The 18028-nt window shown below is 37.1% G+C and overlaps 1 protein-coding gene across 4 annotated transcripts in view; it reads left to right on the forward strand.

Moving 5' to 3' along the window:
• The window catches only part of Tmem45a (transmembrane protein 45A), a 76218-nt gene extending 58190 nt beyond the window's left edge, over positions 1 to 18028 (forward strand). For 2 of the 4 annotated variants that reach the window (XM_074072986.1, XM_074072987.1), the window contains exons 4-6: positions 17 to 201; positions 12651 to 12796; positions 14381 to 17479. In XM_074072986.1, coding sequence (XP_073929087.1) covers positions 17 to 201; positions 12651 to 12796; positions 14381 to 14525 — 476 coding nt within the window. In that variant the 3' untranslated portion in view covers positions 14526 to 17479. Of the gene's footprint in view, positions 1 to 16; positions 202 to 12650; positions 12797 to 14380; positions 17480 to 17513 lie in introns of those variants that run through there. The other 2 variants (XM_074072985.1, XM_020183758.2) reach the window with 2 other exon arrangements.

Consider the following 18028-nt stretch of genomic DNA (forward strand, 5'->3'; position numbering starts at 1 on the left):
TTCTCCCCTCTATTAGCTTTTATCTTCTACAATCACACACATGGCCGGGAAATGCTAGACATCTTTGTGCACCAACTGCTAGTCTTAGTCATATTTTTGACAGCACTGGTTACCTTCATGGAGTTCTTCACAAGGAACAACATACTTCTGGAACTCCTCCGGTCAAGCCTCATCATACTACAGGGGACCTGGTTCTGGCAGGTGAGTAGGAGCCTCCAGGTACTCTCCTTTATGTTTCCATCTGTATCTTCCCTCATTATTTGATGGTTCATTTTGCTTCAATGAGTTTCTGGATGTTTTTCAAATGGCTCAGTGGCTTGTCAAAACAACAGGGAGGAAGCAGGTTGCTCACATCTTCATCACACAGCTGAATTTCCATTATGTAGGAACTCTTGAGTTAATGCTTGTAGTTGGAAGCAGTTCTTGATGATAAAGGAGTATACAGCTTAATGGGTAGTAAGCTCAAGAAATGTATAAAAGCTAAGAAAGAGAATAAAACCCTACATTTTGGCCATTATACTGGATGTTTATGCATACCTTATTTTATTGTGTCCTTGCAATAATTGGAAATTAAGTCTAATTTACCTAAAGAAAAATTCGAAGAGAAGTTATTTTCTCAGGCACAAACAATAATGAAGATAAAACCTAAATCAGATTTATCTGACCCCAAACCCTAAGCTCTTCTTAATTTTTGAAATTAACTCTCTAACCTTGATGTTTTGCGGAAAGCAATATTTTATAAAGATTGATAAATCATAATCTGATTTGTGTGTGTGTTTGTGTGTGTGTGTGTGAAGAAATTCTGGGAGGGAAGCAGATGCACTTTGATTAGGAAAGACTTCTTAAAGGAGATTTTTAGTCATCAGAGAGTGAGGATTTGTTTGTGGATTTGCATTTTATGCAGGAGTGATAAGAAAATATTGATAGGTGAGGAAGAGAAAAGTATGGTCAAAATAGGGTAGGAAAGAGGTGATATTTAAACAAGTGAAGAAGTAAAAGAACTGTTGGAGCAGAAGGTAGTAAAAAGGAGCTAAATTCATGGGTTATGTTTTTTTCTTTTGGTGTTTTTTTTTTTACTGATGTTCTGGGTATGGGTACATTGTAGCATTTACAAAGCTTCTTACAATATATCAAATATATCATACTTGAATTCCTCCCCTCCATTTCTCTCTCCCATTCCACTCCTCATGGGTTATTGTGAAGAAAAAATTTATAGCAAAATAAATGACAAGGGCTGGTGGCATGTCTCAAATGGTAGAGTGTTTGCCTAGTAAGCACAAGGCCCTGAGTTCAAACCCCCTACTGCCAAAAAAATAAAAATAAAAAAGCCACCATAAATGACAAATACCCTATGTGATAAAATTGGTAATGGGTAAATTTAACCAGCTTATATGCAGAAGTTGCTTTGTTAGAGTATTTGTCATCTACTGGCAACTTAAATAGAGTAAATAGAGTAAATACATTGCATACAAAACTATCAAAACATTATACTCTATGCTTCTTAAATAAATTATTTCCTAAGTGCATGCATGTATTACATACTCAAAAAATTAAATTAAAAAAATTTTTGACACGATTTCTCATCAAGATGACACAATGTGAGCATGCTTTAGTGTATTTTTTTGGTGGTACTGGGCTCCACACTTGTCAGACAAGTGTTCTACCACTTGAGCCATGCCTCAGTGTACCTTATCTTCCCCAAACACATAACAATGAGAGATAAGATAGAAAAAAATACCATAAATTTAAAAAGAAAAAAATTAAGTTAAAAAATATCTATCTCTTTCTATGAAGTCATTATTAACTGGATAACAGCAGGACAAAAAAAAAAGAAAACCATAGGCCAATTTCTTTATTGAACATAGGTAGAATAAAATACTTGGAAACAGGATTCAACAGCACGTTAATGAGATAATATAGTATGATCAAAGTAGATTCATTCTAGGAATATGCAATTGTGGTTCAACACATGAAAATCAATAAATTTAATACAGCATATATACAGAAATAAGGATAAGAATCACATAATTATCTCAATAGATGGAGGAAAAGCCCTTTATAATAAAAGCCCTGAAGAAACTTGGAATTAGAAGGAATCTACCTTGACGTAATGAAAGCTATATGTTACAGATCTATAGCTAACATTAGGCAGAATGGGGAAAAACTGAAAGCACTGCAGTTAGCCATAATAACCACTCTTATTCAGCATAGTGCTTCAAATCTTAGTCATATAAATAGGCAAAAGAGCCAGGTACTGATGGCTCATGTCTGTAACACTATCTACTAGGGAGGTAGAGATTGGGAGGACTGTGGTTCGAGGCCAGCTCTGTCAAAATGTTTCCGAAACCCCAGCTCACCTGATGGCTGGCTAAGATGACATGTGCCTTTTATCCCAGTAACTGGAGAAAGCGTTATTAGGAGGATCATGTCCAGGTAAATCTGGGCTAAAAGCAAGACCCTACCTCATAAATAACCAGAGCAACAAGGCTGGAGCCACGGCTCAAGTGTTAGGTAGAACACTTGCTTAGCAAGCACAAAACCTGACTTGCTTAACTTAGCATGTTATCTCCAGTAACTGTCCATTCTTAGACTCTTCTGAAACAAAATATCCAGAAACATAGACGATTTGTTATGTTTCTGTGTTTAATTAACATGTGTAGTATAAGAGTGTATGTGGTCAAAACTCTGTCTTAAAGTAACAGTATTACATTGTGATTTTTCTTTTCATCCTAATTTTTTTTTCACCAGTTCTCCATATGTGGCCAGTATCTGTGCATAAACTATGTACAGACAGATTAGAGAAAATGCTCACTTGGACTCCTAGAACATATGTATAGAGATGTGAACTGAGTTAGGCAAATGCTCAGATTGGCTAGTTATAACTCATATTTAAACAATTGTCTAATATGTTAACAGAGGGGAAATTTCCCTCCCAATCTATAAAAAGTTGTTTCTTCCCTGAACCATATTGCATTTAAGAATGTTTTCTTGATGGACATGGTAGTGCTACAATAACAGAACTCAGGAAACTGAGGCAGGAGGATCATAAGGTTGAGGTCAGCCTGGCTGGGTAGGGAAACCCTGTCTCAAAAACCAAAAACAAACATACAAAAAGTTTTCTCATTAACTTAGCTATATCATACAATTTAGAAAAGAAAAAGAAAATCCTTCATGCCCTTTCATTCCATGAGTTATGTTTTTTCTTTTTCTTGTGTTTCTGTGTGGGAGAATATTTCAAAATCTAACTTTGCCCCTCTTGAGCTCCTTCTCATCCTCTTTAGAGCACAGGGAGTGAGGAAGCTGCTCCTGCTGTCTTGTAACACTTGTTTCCTGCAAATCATCCATCTGTATTAATAAACCCACTATATCCCATTCTAGGGAATTTTCTCCTGGCTGCCCAGATTTTTAGTACAAACTAAAACTAAACCTTGTCTTGTTTTCAAGTAAAACAAAGGTTTATTTTAAAATGGAAAAGAAGGCTGTACCAAATAGTAGTAGTGTGAGGTTTGATATGGTAGATCAAACACTTGCTTAGGCTTGTAACATTGAAATGTGTGATTGGATAATAACATATGAAACAATATGGAATTCACACTGTAAACTAGAAAATGGGTCTCTGCCATATTGTATATTAAATATGATGACTTATTTGCAGTTGAAATGTGATACTAATGAAGCTTAGACTAATCAAAACATATGTTCATGGGTGGCATATGCAACATAGCAAGAAAATATTCTTTTGCAGGCTTTTGGTAATTTTATGTTAGGAAGCAAGTAGGATAGCAGGTAAAAGTGCACTGGCTGATTCTTATATTTAAATGCAGGTTTAGAGAGTGTGGCAATATGTGACCCTTAGTATGGGATTTTAGCTTTCCTGATTTACTTGCTTTTAGCTTAAAATGACTATGTAATGTTTCTATGACTTTCAGTTCAGTTAAATCAGTTGATCCTGTTTATAGGCACATTGTGGCCCTCAGTCAAATATTCAGCATTCAACATTAGAATCTGAGGTTCCAATAATGTACACGGTAAGAGGTACTCAAGGTTTCTTCTCTCGGGATGTAAAACAATATGAAAAATTGACTGGTTAGAATTGATAACTAATGGAGGTAACTATACAGAGTTTATTTTGTAAGCTTCAGAAAATAATTGTAAATATGGCTTGTAGTAAAAAGTCCATGGGTATCAAGGTCAAGCCCATCTGGATTTGCATTCCAGCTTTACCACATTCATCACTTGGATTGCCACAAGCAAGATATGCTGGCCTTTACAGTTCCTTGGTATAAAATGGAAAAAATGTCTCATGGGATTTTGGGGGAATTAGCTGTCACAACTTGAAAATCCATGCTTCCTGAGGGGAGGGCTGCTAATTGCAGAGGAAGATGGCAAAGAAAGCTTCCCTAAGCAGGTGTAGTCAGCTGGGATTTGAAAGATTGGGTGAGTCACTAGTGTGTCTAGGCTTGTGGTTCACTGCAAGTGATACTCTTGCTTTTTTTTACTTCAACTGCTATATTAGTTTGTTATGGCCTCAATAACACATTTACATAAACTGGGCTACTTAAAACCATAGAAGTTTATTCTTTCACTTTTTTGTAGGCCATAAATCTGAAATCAATGTGTTGGTGAAGTTGGTTCCTCCTTAGGGGCCCAGAGAGAGAATCTGTGCCTTGCTTTTCTCCTACTGGTTGCCAGCTATACCTGCTATTCCTTTGCATATGGTTTAGGGCAGCATAATTTCCAACCATGCCTTCTTTATCACAGGATGTTCTCCTGGTGTGTCTTTGTGTCCTCCTTATGAAGATAATAGCCATTGTATTAGAGCCAACTCTAATCCATATGACTTCTCTTTAACTTGAATACAGGTGCCAAGACCATATTTCACATTCAGAGGTACTGGGCTGGTGGCATGGTTCAAGTGGTAGAGTGCCTGCCCAAAAAGCACAAGGACCTGAGTTCAAACCCCAGTACCACCAGAGGTACTAAGGGTTGACTGGAACATGTTGGATGGCACAATTTATTTTATTTTTTTTTATTGTTTTATTATTCATATGTGCATACAAGGCTTGGATCATTTCTCCCCCCTGCCCCCACCCCCTCCCTACCACCCACTCCACCCCTTCCCTTTCCCCCCACCCCCTCAATACCCAGCAGAAACTATTTTGCCCTTATCTCTAATTTTGTTGTAGAGAGAGTATAAGCAATAATAGGAAGGAACAAGTGTTTTTGCTGGTTGAGATAAGGATAGCTACACAGGGAGTTGACTCACATTAATTTTCTGTGCATGTGTGTTACCTTCTAGGTTAATTCTTTTTGATCTAACATTTTCTCTAGTACCTGTTCCCCTTTTCCTATTGGCGTCAGTTGCTTTTAAGGTATCTGCTTTAGTTTCTCTGCGATAAGGGCAACAAATGCTAGCTAATTTTTTAGGTGTCTTACCTATCCTCACCCCTCCCTTGTGTGCTCTCGCTTTTATCATGTGCTCAAAGTCCAATCTCCTTGTTGTGTTTGCCCTTGATCTAATGTCCACATATGAGGGAGAACATACGATTTTTGGTCTTTTGGGCCAGGCTAACCTCACTCAGAATGATGTTCTCCAATTCCATTCATTTACCAGCGAATGATAACATTTCATTCTTCTTCATGGCTGCATAACATTCCATTGTGTATAGATACCACATTTTCTTAATCCATTCATCAGTGGTGGAGCCCACATTTTCTTAATCCATTTGTCAGTGGTGGAGCATCTTGGCTGTTTCCATAACTTGGCTATTGTGAATAGTGGATGGCACAATTTAGATCACAACTGTTAGTCCTTCTGTGGGTGCTGGTACAAATCACTTCCCAAACAGGGTTGGATGGGTTATGTTGATGGTAATGAAGTAACCTTGGTGAGACTGATAGCTGGAAGTAAGTCTGTCTTGGGCAGCTAACCATCACTATGGCAGAATATCAGCCATAACAACTTAAAAAGAGGAAATGTTTATTTTGACTAATGGCGTCAGAGTTTAGCCCATGGTCACTTGGCTTTGTTGCCTTTGGGCCTACGGTAAGGCAGAACATTAAAGGCAGAAGCATGGCAAAGAAAACTGCTCATCTCATGTTGTCCTGGAAGCAAAGAGGCAGGAGGAGGGGGTCAAGGTCCTAATATTCCCATTCGAGAGCATGCTCCAAATTACCTCACTTCTTTCCACCCTCACCCCTTAAAAGGTTCACCAGCTCCCAAAAGCACCATCTCCCAAAAACACATAAATCTTTGGAGACGCTTAAGATCCAAACCATAACATTCTACTCACCCATATTCCCCAAAGACTTATGTCCATCTCACAATGGAAAATGCATCAGTCTATCTCCAGGAGTTTCTAAAGTTAACTGTTCCAGCATTGGTGAAAATTCCAAGTTCAGATACTCCTCTTGAGACTCAAGGCAAGCTCTTTGCTATAAGTCCTTTAAAAATAAAAAAGAAAAATATGTACTTCCAAGATACTATGTCACAGTGTAAACATTCCCATTCCAAAAAAGGGGAATAGAGGCATAGAAAGGAGGGATAGGACCAAAGCAAGACAAGACTAAAACTCAGCAGGACAGTGGGGCACCAGTGCTTATGCCTGTAATCCTAGCTATTCAGGAGGCAGAGAGCAAGAGGATTGAGGGTTTAAACCAGCTGGGTAAATAGTTTGTGATACCCCATCTCAAAAATACTCAACACAATAAAGGGCTGGTGGAGTAATTCAAGTGGTAGAGTGCTTGCCTAGCAAGTGTGAGCCCCTGAGTTCAAACCCCAGAACCACCAAAAAAAAAAAACTTGTAGGACTAGCATTAAATTCTGTATCTCCATGTCTGGCAACCAGGGTACCTAACAACAGGATGTGAGCTCCAAAAGGTTTGAGCGTCTCTACCCCTCAAGTCTTGCTGCCTGAAGCCCACATGGCCTCCCTCTTGAGCTGGCCATGCTCATTGCCTACAGACAGTATGCTCTTGGCAGACATTTCACGCGCTTGGCATTGCTAACTTCCTGGAGTCTCCAATGCAGCTTCAACATCCCTCTCACAGAGGCACTATACATCACATTTCAGGAACTCCTTGCAGGGACTCCAACCCTGCCACACACTATCTCACCTCCTAAGCTTTCTCTTGAAATCTCAGTGGAAGCCTATATAACACTACAACTTCTGCATTTTGCATGCTACCAAAGGCCTGCTACCACTGGCTCAAACAGTGGCTGGACCCACTTGGAACATGGACAGCTTCTGAGTTCCTGAATGACTGAATACAAGGAAAGGAATCCTTTCTCTTTAGCTGATCCTTGCTAGCAGGGTGACCCAGTGCTCTCTTCTCAAAGGAAAGTCATTGAAATGAGTTTACACTTTTACACCCTTGAGCCTATAACGGGCCAGGTTTGCGCATTTCTGAGATGCTGTCGAGGACTCTTTCCTATTGTTCCAGTACAAACTACTTGGCTCCTTTTTAATGGTGCTTATCTCTTTAGCAGCTACACCCTTCATGGTTGCAACTTTAAATACACCCCTGTTTTGGCCAAAACACAAGTTTTTAAAATCTTTCCACTGTGCTCTTTGTGTCTAGTTCTCACTAAATATGGCAAAAAAGCAGCCAGATTAATTAGTCTGTCACCTTTGAACTCAGCTTCCCACAAAATTCCGGAACGAATTAATACCTAGACAAGCTTGTTTGTGTATGTGTATGTCAGAATGTAATATCCATGATCTCTAGTCCAATTCTTAATAAAGTCCTCACTTATTTATGAAAGTTCAGCAACATAGCCTTTACTCTCCATATTCCTATTAGCATTCTGATCTTCTGCATGCCCAAAAGAACCACCCAGAAAACTCTGTTTCAGTGTTCTAAAATTTCCCTAGTCTACTTCTCTAAACTTTTCAAAACTTCTCCCACAAACCAATTCTGAAGGCTTCCAAACCAAGTATGTCACAAAAATGACCCTGCTCGTGGTAGTTCTGAGTGTTAAGCAGCAATGATAAAATACCAGGCATAAACAACTTAAAAGGAAGAAATGCTTATGTTAGCTCATTGTTTCAGAAGCTTTAGTCCATAGTTTCTTGGTCCTATTGCCTTTAAGCCTATTGCCTTTAATGCAATTTATCATGGTAGAAAGTACATGGCAAAGGAAACTGCTCATGTTTTAGCAGCTAGGAAGCAATGAAAAAGGAGGAAGGGTGAGATCCCGATATCCTACTCAAGGACACTCCACCAGCAAGCTCACTTCCTTGTACCAGGCCCAACCTCTTAAAAGTTTTCATCAGCTCCCCGTAGTAGCATCAGCTGGGGACCAAGCCTTTAACACGTAAACCTTTGGGGACACTTAAGATTCAAACCATAACATAGATCATAGTTCCTTACACTCACCATACTTTAAGGGCCCTCTCTTGACACAGAATTTCCCTGTCAGCCTCCATGAGTTACTGTGAGGAAGGAGCATATGATGCAGACTCTTGTTTTTCTGACTGCACAGTTTAAACAGGTGGGTTTTTGAGCTGAGAGTTGACCATGTGACAGTTTTCCTCTTGTCATTTGAAATGGTGGACACAGGGGACCTAGAAATTCTTGCTTTATGCCACAGCCTTCAGAGTCCTGGTCCCTGATCACTTCAGTCTCCATAGTGAGCTCTCCTAGCAGTATATAAAAAGGGTATTGTCTCTCTCTTCAACAAAATTAGAGATAAGGGCAAAATAGTTTCTGCCTGGTAGCGAGGGGGTGGGGAGAGAGGGAGGGGGTGGGAGGAAGGGGGAAGAAATGACCCAAACATTGTATGCACATATGAATAAAATTAAAAAAATAATAAAATGGGTATTGTAAAACATCAATATGTCCAAAGCAGCAGGCAAAGAAGTTAGGTAGCATTCTTGTGTGCAATTTCCTAGTATTGTGATCTTATATCTCTAATTTAATTACTGATGTTTCTTTTGCCAGTGTTGTTGATCTTTCATCTTTTCAGAATGCAGTGCGGTTCTAAGGAAGAGATTCCCAGCCCTTGGTGGTGGCATAACAGCAATGATGCAAACATCACAACTTTTTGGGGATTTTTATGGTTTGGATCTGGAGCTTCCCCAAGGACTCATGTGATAAAGGCTTGGTCTCCAATGCAGCAGTGTTTAGAGTTGATGCCTTTGGGAAGTGATTGGATCATAACAGCTCAGTGGATTAATCCATTGATGGATTCATAGCTTACTGTGCTCTAGGAAGAAGGTGTAAATGTTAGGAGGTAGGGCCTAGTTGGAGAAAGTAAGTCACTGGAAGAGTGCTTATAAAGAAGGGTATAACTTACTTCTTCTCCCTTGTTATCCAGGACATTGTGCTTCATATTACCCCCATATAGAAAGGCGTTATGGTTTAAGATGGTATGGGGTAGAAGAAAGAACTTTTAGAGATAGATACTCCTAGTTTGAAATCCTGCCTTAGTCATTCACCTGTTTTGAATATTAGGGAAGTTACTACAGTCTCTGAATTCCAGTCCTCCCCTCTATAATATGGCCATAATGAAGTCTTTTTCTTGGAATTGTTTTGAGGACTAAGGATTACTGTGAAGTTTATGTGCATCAGTGATGGTAAAGTGCCTGGCACATGGTGAGATAATTCAGGTGGTAGTTCTTTTACCAGTTACAGGGAACCCATAAATGGGAATAAGTGATTAAACACAAATCTTAGTTCTTCCTGGTTTTCTTAGGTTATTTGAAATTTCAAGCAAAAACAGAATTAATATTTCCCTCAATATCATAATCAAAGTACTTTATGATTCTGTAAGATTTCACTTAAATGTGTGAACAAGGGCAAGTCAACTGAACTTCTCAATTTTCTTACATGGAATTTGAGAATAATAAGACATTAAAATGAAGGTGATAATATATACCTGAAGACCCACTGTAAGAAAACTCCTAAGCACTGCAACTGATGCATGTCTCATTTTTTTTAGACATTTGTACAATTATCCACAATATTATCTTGTTTTATATTTCATGTAGTTCTAGAGACCTGAAATCTATCTATATATGTATATATGTATGTATGTTTGTATGTATCTATCTATTATCATCATCATCTATTTACTTTTATTAGGATAAACTTCACACACATAGAATTAACAATTTTAAAGTATAAAATTCATGGCATTTAGTATATTTGCAATGTTATGCACTTATAACCCCTAATAAGCCCCAAAAGGAAACACTAGACTAATTAAGCCATCACTCTCCCTACACCTTTCCTCCCAGGTCCTGGCAACCATTAATCTGTTTTCTGTGTCTCTGAAGATTTATCATACAATATGTGATTTATTGTTTCTTGCTGGTTTCACTTAGTATGTTTTCAACTTTCATCCATATTGTAGTATGCATTAATATTTGATTCCTTTTATGATTGATTAATACTCCATTGCATGAACATAGCACATCTTGATTTCCATCATCCATTGACAGATATTTGGGTTGTTTTCATCTCTAGGCTATGATGAACAGTGCACTGTGAGTATTTGTGTACACATTTTTATTTGAATATTTTGGGTATATAACTAGGTGTGGAATTTCAGGTCATATGGCATTCTATACTTAACTTTTTGAAGAATTGCCAATTTTTCCCTCTCATGGCTTCATCATTTTACGTTCTCATCAGCAACACACAAGGATTCCAGTTTCTCCATACCCTCACCAACACTTGTTATTTTTTCTTTACTATTATAATTGCTATCTTAGTGGTTACAAAGTGGTATTGATTTGCCTTTTCTCAGTAACTAGTGATGTTGCTCCTCTTGCCATGTGCTTATTGATTATTTGTATACTTTCTTTGAGGAAATGTTTCTTAAAGTCTTTTGCCCATTAAGAAAAATCTCTTTGGTTGAGTTTTAGGATTCTTTATATATTCTAGATATTATTTACTTATCAGATATATGATTTGCAAATATTTTCTCCTGTGCTGTGGGTTGCCTTTTCATTTTCTTGGTGATGTCCTTTGAAGTCGAAAGTTTTTAATTTTGATGAAATTCAATTTATCTGCTTTCTCTTTGACTGATTGTGCTTTTGGTGTTATAACTAAGAAATCATCACCAAATTGCAGGTCATGAAAATGTTTTATTTTTATTTTTTTAATCATTTTTACATTTACTCTCATATGTATATATTGTTTGGGTCACCACCACGCTCCCCCCACACCCGCCATGTTTTCTTATGAGGTTTTTTTGGTTTTAGCTTTTATATTTTAGGTTTTTTGATACATTTGCAGTCAATTTTGCAGATAGCTTGGGGTAGGGATTCAGATTAATTCTTTTGTGTGTAAATAAATATCCAGCTGTCCCACCACCATTTATTGAAGAGATTATTCTTTCCTCTGTTGAATGGCTTTGCATCTTGTTAAAAAACAGTTTACCATAGACATTTGGGTTTATTTCTGGATTCTCATTTCTATTTCATTGATATATGTTTCATAGTCATCATTATGCCAATATGGCAATTTTGATTACTATAGTTTTATAGTAAGGTTTGAGATGGAGAGGCATGAGTCCTCCACCTTTGGTGCTCCCCTTTCAATGTTTGTTTAAGGCTATTGTGGATAACTTGCACTTCCACATGAATCATAGAATCAGCTCTTTTTTCCTTTCTTCAAAAAAGGACAATGGGATTTTGATAGAATTGCACTGAATCTGTAGATTGCTTTTGCCCTCTTAACAATATTAAACTTTGTGGTCCATGAATATGAGATAGTTTTCCATTTCTCTAGGTCTTTGAATTCTTTAAAAAATGTACAGCTTTTGGTGTAAAAGCCTTAAGCCTACTTGGATTTGTTTATTTATTCATTCGTTCATTTTTGTGTGGTACTTGGGATCCATCCTGTGCCTCTACATGTTCAGCAAGTGCTCTGCCACTGAGCTACATAGCCAGTTGTGAACTTCCTTGATTAAATTTATTCTTGAACATTTTACTCTTTCAATGGTACTTTAAGTGGGATTGTTTTCTTAATTTCATTTTTGGGTATTCACTGCTTGTGAATAAAATTTGAATGAATTTTGTGTGTTGATTTTCAAATTTGCAAATACTAGGCTCATTTATTAGCCTTAATAGTTTTAGGAGGTGGATTCTTTAGGATTTTCTGTATATAAGATCATGTCATTTGTAAATGGGATAGTTTTGCTTCTTTTCCAATATAAATACCTTTTATTTCTCTTACTTAATTGCCCTGCCTAGAATTTCTAGTACAATGTTGAAATGACGAAAGCAGATATTTTGTGTTGTACCTGACCTTAAGGGAAAAACTTTCAATGTTTCACCAATTATTGAATATTATCTGTGGTCATTTATTTATTAAATTAAATTTGCTACAAAGTTTAATTTTAAACAACAGTAAAACTGCACAATGTAGAAATCTAGGACATTATGAAAGTGTACCAATTCCTAGAAAATATCACTGCTTAAATTTTGAAAATTGATCATTAAATGTACCTTACTTTTTCCAAAAATATGACTTTTCAAAAATATTGTTCTGTGTTACTAAAACAGGCAGCAAAACTTAATGTTTTATCTGTGACATCTCAAATAATGAGAGTCATGCTTTTTACCAAGTGTTTTAAAATACACCATCTTTGAAGATGATTTTGGTTGTTTTAATATGTGCTGTTTTGTTTTGAATTACAGATTGGTTTTGTCCTATATCCTCCCAGTGGAAGTCCTGCATGGGATCTGACTGATCATAGCAACAGCATGTTTCTCACCATTTGCTTTTGTTGGCACTATGCATTGGCCTATGCCATCATTGGAATAAATTATGCTTTTGTCACCTGGTAAGTTAGTGACTTTTGTTCATAAAATTTCCATTCTTTACTGTGTAATTATCAAGGCTCAATAGTGTTGAACTTAAAATTTTGTGTTTACAGTTTCTGTAAACAGAAATTGCCAGCAAAAAAAATGTATGCTGATAAAAGTTGGAGTAGTTCTGCTGTGTCTCTGATCCATGCATCACCCTGCAATACACTCTCCTGTGCCTGCAGATCTTCACCTATGCTGTTTCCTCATCCAATGGTTTTCCTCCAGTCTGTACTGAGGATTCCATTTACCTATAAGCACATGATTCCTAGCACTTCTTAAGATTAGAACTATTTTTGACCAAATTATAAAAATCCCATTAAATTTGTGTGCCTGGTTAATTTCACATTGACTCTGATATTTCTAAAAGTTGAATGACATGTTTTCACAAGAATCCTGATACATTTCATGAATGGGTAAGGAGCAATGTAACAAAATGATGAAAACACATGTTCCTAACTCTGCTGCATGACTACAGGCCATTTACTTAACCAGAATAAGTTTCAGTTTTATTGTTAACTAAATGGGGATAATAATAAAACCTAAATGAGATTTTGTATTTAAACTGCTTAAGACATAGGAGGAATTTAAGGAATGTTATTGACTTTTAGGTGTTCTTGTCCTCCTACTCCTTTTCCTTCTCCTTCCTCTTTGTGTTATGAAGTATGAATGAGGTGGAGTCCCTGCAGTTAGTCCTGTAGTTAGGACTAAATTAGAGAGATAGATAATTAAACTTCAATGCAATAAATGGACCGCTAGAAGAACAAGGTACTGTGAGAACTTAGGAAGGGTCCCCGTAATAGAAAGTTATAACTTTCTCTCAAAGGTAGTTGCTAAACTGCAATGGACTTAGCTGATTCCAGTTTCCAGTCATGAAGACTCCAGTACCTAATTTTTCAGCATCAGCACTGATTGAAATGTTCTATAGCTGCTGTGTTCTGTATGCAGTGTTTGACGTGGTAGCCACTAGCTATTGAGTACTTGACATGTGGATGGTGTCACATTACTTTTAGTTAATTTAAATATTAATATGTGGGTAGAAACTTACCATATTGGACACTACATATCTAGCAAGTTCTCCAGATTCCTAAAATGCAGTAGCTGCTTATAGGCTGAGTGGGGTTTCAGCTTCTGCTGGAATGAGTTTTCCACTCTGTCTATATATAGACCCCACGTCATCATTCTTGTGTTGTGCTTCTCTGTACTTTATTGCTGAAGTATTTATGGACCTGGGGCTCTGAGTGAGAAAAACTGTATCTTTTATCTAGCTCCCAGATGTCTCTTTTATTTATTTATTTATTTTTCTTTATTGTTGTGCTGGGTGGGGTTACATTGTGGCATGTGCAAAAGTTCTTATAATGTATCAAATATGTCATATTTTTTGGTTTTGGATCAGCCCACCTCCATGTGCAGTTGCTTCTTTCTAGAGTTGTAAATTGCATTGGGTACTGAGAAATTCTTCCATTAGTCCTAGTCCATTCTCTGAAAGCAAGTGCATGAACTCATAATTAAGGCTGGCTGTGCCTTTGAGTGCAACTTCACCTCTTCTGCTGTTGTTCTAGGCTGACATCTGGGCCTCATCTCCTTAGGGGCTGGAAAGTCTCCAGGAACAGAATTCAAGGAAATTCTCTACCTCATGGCAGTTCTCCTCCAGAGTTCAAAGAAGACTATTGTCTCTTCCTGTTTCAAAAACCTTCAGATGCCTAATGAACCTTTTATCTACTTACAATTCCCTAGAAGTTAGAAACTCCATCTTTTACTTTTCAACCTCTCTCTACCCCTACCACATCTCATTCTAATCTTTTTGAACAGGCACTTTACTCTACCTGGCATATTCACATTAAATGTCCTTCTCTCCTATGAAATCTTCTGTGAATCTTTTGGCCCTTGTTCATCTCTCTTTCCTGAGTTTTTAGAGGGCTTTAGGCTCCACCAGACATTTTAGTGATTGTGATCTGAAAATTGTGATGTTGACTGTTTGCTCACATATGTTGTTAGTCCTATTTGCTTAGCTAGATTGTGTCTCCTTTTTATATTACCACTTCTTGGCACACAAAACATATAGTAGGTGCTCAATAAATACCTGTTGGCTGTTCAATAGACTTGAATTTCAGAGTTACTTAAATATAAAATTCTTTGGTTTAGGAAAAATGTTTTATGTGCTTTTCAATTTTGCTCTTGGAAATATAAGACAAAGATTTCCAATTTTCCTGACCTATTTTGATATAAACATAAGTGATAGCTTAAAAATACTATGAAGATTCAATATAACATTTCAGTGTGGGAGTAGCTAATTAAGTCCTGAATTTTAGGATAAGAAACCTTGAAATTCTGTTGGTAATGGTTTTTAACTCACCCATCAGTAATAAAGGGTCAGAACATTATCTCAGAATTTGACATAGCACGAAGATCTCCATGCAAACACAACTAGATTATGGAGATATTGCTTCAAAAATCCCTGAAAGATAAAGTTATGCTTTCCAGATTTATGTGGTAATGGTTCAAATATTATGTAATCCTATCCTGTGACTACTGTCTTGCTTATGATAATTCATAAGTGAGACCCATCTGTTTGGAAATTTAATTACATGTTTTACTATATTTCATATTTAAACACCTCTGTTGCACAGAGCCATTTGAATAGTCCTTGTCTATGGGAAGGAAAATATAGTTTTCCTATGACATATAGGTCTTCAAACCACTGTGAAGGAAAAAAATTAAAATACTCAAAGTTCAGCATATAATAGTTTCTTCAAAGTGCATGCATCGTCCCACCTCTGCTTCTTCTCATATTACTGAAAAGAACATATGCATAGGCAGCCCTTGATTCTTATACTTGGGATTTGAACTATGCTAGTAACTAGCAATTACTTACACTTCTTTTTCATAGCCCCATCTCTTAATCTGCCCCAGGGGGCCATTGCTGCTAGTGTAAAACCTCAGCCTACCAGTGGCAGATAGAGCCTGACAAAGGTCTCTGAATGTGTCTCAGTTTGGTGGCTTATATATCAGATATAACAGAGAGAGAAGGAGAAGAATGAAAAATCATTAGGGTCTATGTTAGCAATTAATTTGTAATAAGCAGCCAAGAGTCTTTGGGAGTGAAACTAATCAATTAATAATCCATTTCATTTCACATGTATTGAAGTTGTGCACTGTAGAAATAATGTTGTAGTTTTTTTAAAAAACAATGAGACAGGGGTCCTGAGGCTTTGACTTATTAAAGAGCATTGGTCTTTCATGAAGGCCATGGCTTAAATGGTTGAGGACACTGGGAGCAATACCAATTGTCAATCAATAATTAAGGAAAGTAAATTTGAGGAATTTTTCTCAGCTCTTGAGTCAACAGATGTTACTTATCTACTCAGTTATTGTTGTTTACTAGAGGAATTAATGCTGAAGTGACTGAAGAAGTATCCTCTTTGAATAGGTGAGTGATGTGAACTCCTGGCTGATTGCCCAAAGATCATTAATTTGTCAACTGTAAGTGAACCATGATATGTCCCAGATATTTTTCCAAATTTTGACTGGGATTAGGGCAGCAAATAAGATGAATGCCCTACCCTTATGAAGCATTAGTGGGCTTCAGAGCACAAGTGAAGGTATGATGTATTGATAAGGACAAGCCAGAACTTCATCAGAAGGAGTGCTGAAAATTAGAATAAAGATGTGGGTAGGTTACAGAAGTTTCTCATTAAGGAAAATAATTTTGGTGATTTGGTTTGTCATATTTGTTTGCATATTCCTGTGTATTTCTGAAAGTTATGCTTTCTTTTTTTAAAAAAAAATTGATACTTGCTTTGAATTTAGGACTTTGCACTTGCTAAGCAGGTGCTCTACCACTTGAGCCAGTCCATCAGCCCCTGAAAGTTATGTTTTATTTGTGTGGCCATTATGCAATGTCCTTATGATAATCATGCACAGAAAATGCTTTGTATAGTTGTTATTAATACTCTTTTTCTCATGCCAGAGGATTGGAGACCCTGCTGAGCTTTTGTCACTAAGAAGCTTCAGAACTTTCAGTGTCAAAAGTATAATCACTTATACTTTTGAGATCACTTATACATTTGAGATTTCCTCAAATCTTCATCTGAGTTTCTACTAAACTATGAAAATGGTCATGGGGTAGAGGGAAGGTGACTTAGTTTCTTAATTCCTCATGGACAAGGCCATCACATGCAGTTGATTAGCCTGGGCACTGCACACAAGTGCCTCTGTATGGTCACACAGTGGCTGAAATCCAGTCCAGACTTGACAGAGTTTGACTTTGGCTACCAGCCCTATGGAAGACAATGGTTTCATGTACTTTATTTACAGGAAAGGATATCTTTTTTGCAATGTACAAGTGGGTGTGGCCTCGATAGAGAAACTTCACTGATCTCAGTTTCATCTGGGCTTGCCACATCCTATGAATTATCTGGTTTGTTTTAGAACTCTTCAAAGTTATCTTCTGATGCTTCATTAAACAAACATATAGTCCATTCGAAAGCCACATTTTGTCTGTTTACTTATAACATCCTGGAATCTTCAAAATTTTCAGCTATCTCCACAGACATAGAAATGATTTTCCTCTTTGGACTGCTTCCCCTGTTTACATAAATAGCCTGGACTTTGCTGATTATAGATGCATATTGTTCCTTTTTTCTTTTTTATTTTACATATCATATAACCAGAGAGGATTTTCTTTTTCCTCAGGTTGGTTAAATGGAGACTTAGGAGGCTCTGCCCCTCAGAAGTTGGACTCCTGAAAAATGATGAACGAGAACAAGAATCAGAAGAGGAGGTGTGAATTTGATGGGCATCCAGTGGATCTAGATAAACCTTCCATTTTTGCATTGTCCTTGCTCATGGCTTTGTTTCTTCACCTTTTGATTGGAGAACAATTGGCTGAGGTTGACTGTACTATTTGTATTTGCAATTTAGCCAAAGTATTTGAATTTGAATGTTTTATTTTTAACCTCGAAAATACTTTGGGGATAAATTCATTTTGCACATCATGGTATTCAGGAAGAAGAGTGACTTTTTTCCAAGTCATGTATAGTTTGATGCCCAGAGTATGAAGAATATTTGTTTTATTTGCCTTACTAATATACTCCAGGTTCCTGAGCTTGCTACCATTTGTGACCCAGTGAACCTAGAAATGTGCTTGGTTATCTTATTGCTGGAGTAGAAAATAAATGAGTGCATACACATTGGTGCAGAAACCTCAA

Source organism: Castor canadensis, chromosome 5 (assembly GCF_047511655.1).
Source record: "Castor canadensis chromosome 5, mCasCan1.hap1v2, whole genome shotgun sequence".
Taxonomy (NCBI): Eukaryota; Metazoa; Chordata; class Mammalia; order Rodentia; family Castoridae; genus Castor; species Castor canadensis.